The sequence below is a fragment of the Antrostomus carolinensis genome, unplaced genomic scaffold (genome assembly GCF_000700745.2).
Source record: "Antrostomus carolinensis isolate BGI_N321 unplaced genomic scaffold, ASM70074v2 scaffold48564, whole genome shotgun sequence".
Taxonomy (NCBI): domain Eukaryota; kingdom Metazoa; phylum Chordata; class Aves; order Caprimulgiformes; family Caprimulgidae; genus Antrostomus; species Antrostomus carolinensis.
In genome coordinates this window covers 2,890-5,840 of record NW_010312357.1, presented here as the reverse complement: position 1 = coordinate 5,840, position 2,951 = coordinate 2,890, and the positions used below count along the sequence as shown (strand labels likewise).

The 2,951-nt window shown below is 38.7% G+C and overlaps 1 protein-coding gene across 1 annotated transcript in view; it reads right to left on the bottom strand.

Moving 5' to 3' along the window:
• Positions 1–2,204: 2,204 nt before the first annotated feature.
• Positions 2,205–2,951, bottom strand: part of COX7A2 (cytochrome c oxidase subunit 7A2) — a gene marked incomplete at its 5' end in the record, with an annotated part of 2,770 nt that continues 2,023 nt past the window's right edge. Inside the window, one exon of the mRNA XM_010166983.1 lies at positions 2,205–2,263. Coding sequence (XP_010165285.1) covers positions 2,205–2,263 — 59 coding nt within the window. The remainder of the gene's footprint in view (positions 2,264–2,951) is intronic.

Genomic DNA, 2,951 nt, shown 5'->3' with positions numbered 1-2,951 from the left:
AGACAAAATCCATCGTGCAGTTCCTCACAGTATCCCTGCCCAATTCTACACCACAATCAAATTTTTTCTCACCCCAAGACAGTGACAGATCTCCAGCTGCATTTGTGGTTGTCAGTGTCAGAGCAAGGTGATAAACACCACCTCAGCCACTGGAAGAGGACGACGTCAGAAAGGATCACGATCAAACCATTAGCTTTATCAGCTATCTGTTGTCTCTTCATATGCAGAGAGCTGTCATACAATCCCACTGGTGCAGCAGAGCAGGTGAGCACTTCTCAACCATGTTTTTGCTCATGCACGTAGTTCAAATTGCTGCCAGAAAGTTTGGAGTGACCCAGGAGAAATGACACTGGAGTAGAGCAGACAGCTCTCCTAGAAACCATAGTACTGACTGAGCTTTAGAAGCAGCAGTTACTGACACCCTTACACGAAGGAGTAGCAGCAACCTAAAACTCAGCCATGCCTACAGCTTTTGCCTCATTTTCTGTGAGAGGTCTTAATGTAAGACATAGAAAAATACCTGCTTTCCCCTTCAAGTTTGTAAAATCTGTGGTTGTCTAAGCAGAAGCAGGCAAGTGTAATTGTGGCTTCCTTTAGAGCTGTTACAGGAATGCTAACAACTATTCTTTGAAGACATGTACTCCTGCATCCCAGAAAAGCCAACAAACTTTTGTCAAACCTTGGAGCAGGTTCCACAGAGGCTGTAGAACCTCCATCTTTGGAGACATTCGCCATGCGACTGTTGAAGGGCAACCCGTCATAGCTCTGAAGTGGCACTGCTGTAAGCAAAAGATTGGTCCCTCCCAACCCTAATTATGTTATAATTGTTTGAAACCTGATACACTTAACTTGTGTACTTACACACTAGATTTGCTCCTACCCTACAGACGTGGGCCAGTCCTATTCTCAAACGTCAGAAGAGAACAACTCACAGAGACATAAGGCAATCTCTCTCAGCATTCAGCCTCTCCTTGAAGTTCCAGAGAGTGCTGGAGAAATTCTTCCAAAAGAAAATTAAAACCTGTCAAAAATTATAATAAAGAATTTGAAGCTTTTATAAGCACTGCCTTCAATATCTTCAGTATTTCTAGCTTAATGGGGTCCAGTTCAGCCCAGATCAAATTAGCAATCAACTGCCAGAGTATCTGTCTAATTAACAGTCACTGTAAATCTTTTCAATCAGTAGAGAAATTCTGGCACCGCACTAGTACCATTAATATTAACACTTATTGTGCCCCTCCTCCACTTTACTATTTGCTCTAGAACACCCCCAAATTATCTAATAAACTTCTTTTTCTTATTTTATGCTAAAGAACTGATTGCTTTATTTACCATAATGACTGAGAACAAGCTGGCTTTAGCTACCCGAAACATGAGGCACTGTTGGAAGATTACCAGGTTTTAATATATGTTAATTTCATGGGCAGCAAGATAAATACATGATCACTTGCTAATCATATTTTCAAGACTAGAAATCTTCATTCTATTCAGGAAATATGATGTTCCATTAAGCTGTAGCAGAGAAAAGCCACCGAAAAAAAAAATCTATTAGATGAAGGTGCTGAGTTAAACTACTAGTTCTAAGCCCCTGAAGCTGCACAGGACAGTGCTATCACCCCTACATAGTAACAACTGTCACCTTCGGATGGTGATCACGAATCCAATTCCTCTGTTTCTAAATGTATTACAGTCAACTTCCACCACCTGGCAGTAGAGATACAGCATAATCATCGAGTCCTCAACATTAATTTCCGCAAAGGTTTAATCTAATCCTAATCATTTATGTTAAGATTAATTTGCTTCACCAAAGCAAGAAGAAGAAATTCCTATAATGAAGACAAGGTATCACTTTCTCATAGGGATTCAGTGTATTTAACTCACCTTCGAAGTACTAACATAGCCACATACAACGGAAAAAGGTTCACAATCACAGAACTGCCTATTGATCAATTCATTTTGTACTGATGTACTGATCATTCAGTACATTTACTGCAATTAAAAAGCGCTGTATTGTAGAACACATCACACAGTCCAGACCACCACAACACACTGTAAAAACTGCTTTATTGTTTGCAGTTAACATGTTACAATTAAATTATGATTCCAAGCATTAAGCCAGCTGCTTACAGTAAGTATAAGCTGCCATCACAGTCACATGGAATTGGACGAAGAGATGCTAGTCGCTGAGGCATCTTGAACTGGAATCATTTCTGCTTCTTGGGCATTGAAGTGACAAGCAGCTGGTAAACAACATAGGCTGTTCCTGAATTAAGAGACAGAATATAAGGTATTTTCAAAATGGTAAACAGAATTCCTTTCAACTCAGCTTCCCTTTCCCAGTTTGTTTCAGGAGAAATATTGACAACAAGCAGCTGCAATTCAGACACAACACATTTCCATAACTACATCTCAACGATTTTTTTTTTTACAATTCATGTTTTAGAGAAAAAAAAAAATCCTTAAATACCTCTCCATAGACTGCATGAAAATAAACAGGAAAAAAAAGGGGGAGAGGTATGTTTGTGGAACCTACAGATGATCATAAAGTAATAGTTACTCATTCTTAAAAGTAACTGAACTGAAAATCCATTAGATCAACATATTTAAGTTAGAGGCTATTACAAAACTATGTAACAAGCAACATAAAGGTTAAATATATACATTACCATAAAACTTGGATATATTCTACTAGTTTTCACAGCGTGTGAAGCCTCAGCACATGAAATTATCATCTAGCACTAAAAAGTCAGGCTAGTGAGAAAACATGTATGTATGTGTTACATTTTAGTCCTTTTCAGAATAACCTAAGTAGTTCAAGTTTTCTCTACCATCATACATGAATTCTGAAGGAGTAGTCAGCCCATAGTTCTATTAGGGGGAAAAAAAAGCCATCTGAAAAGCTAAACTTGAGAAAGTACCAATTTATAGTATGTCAATTCCTGCCCCCCCCC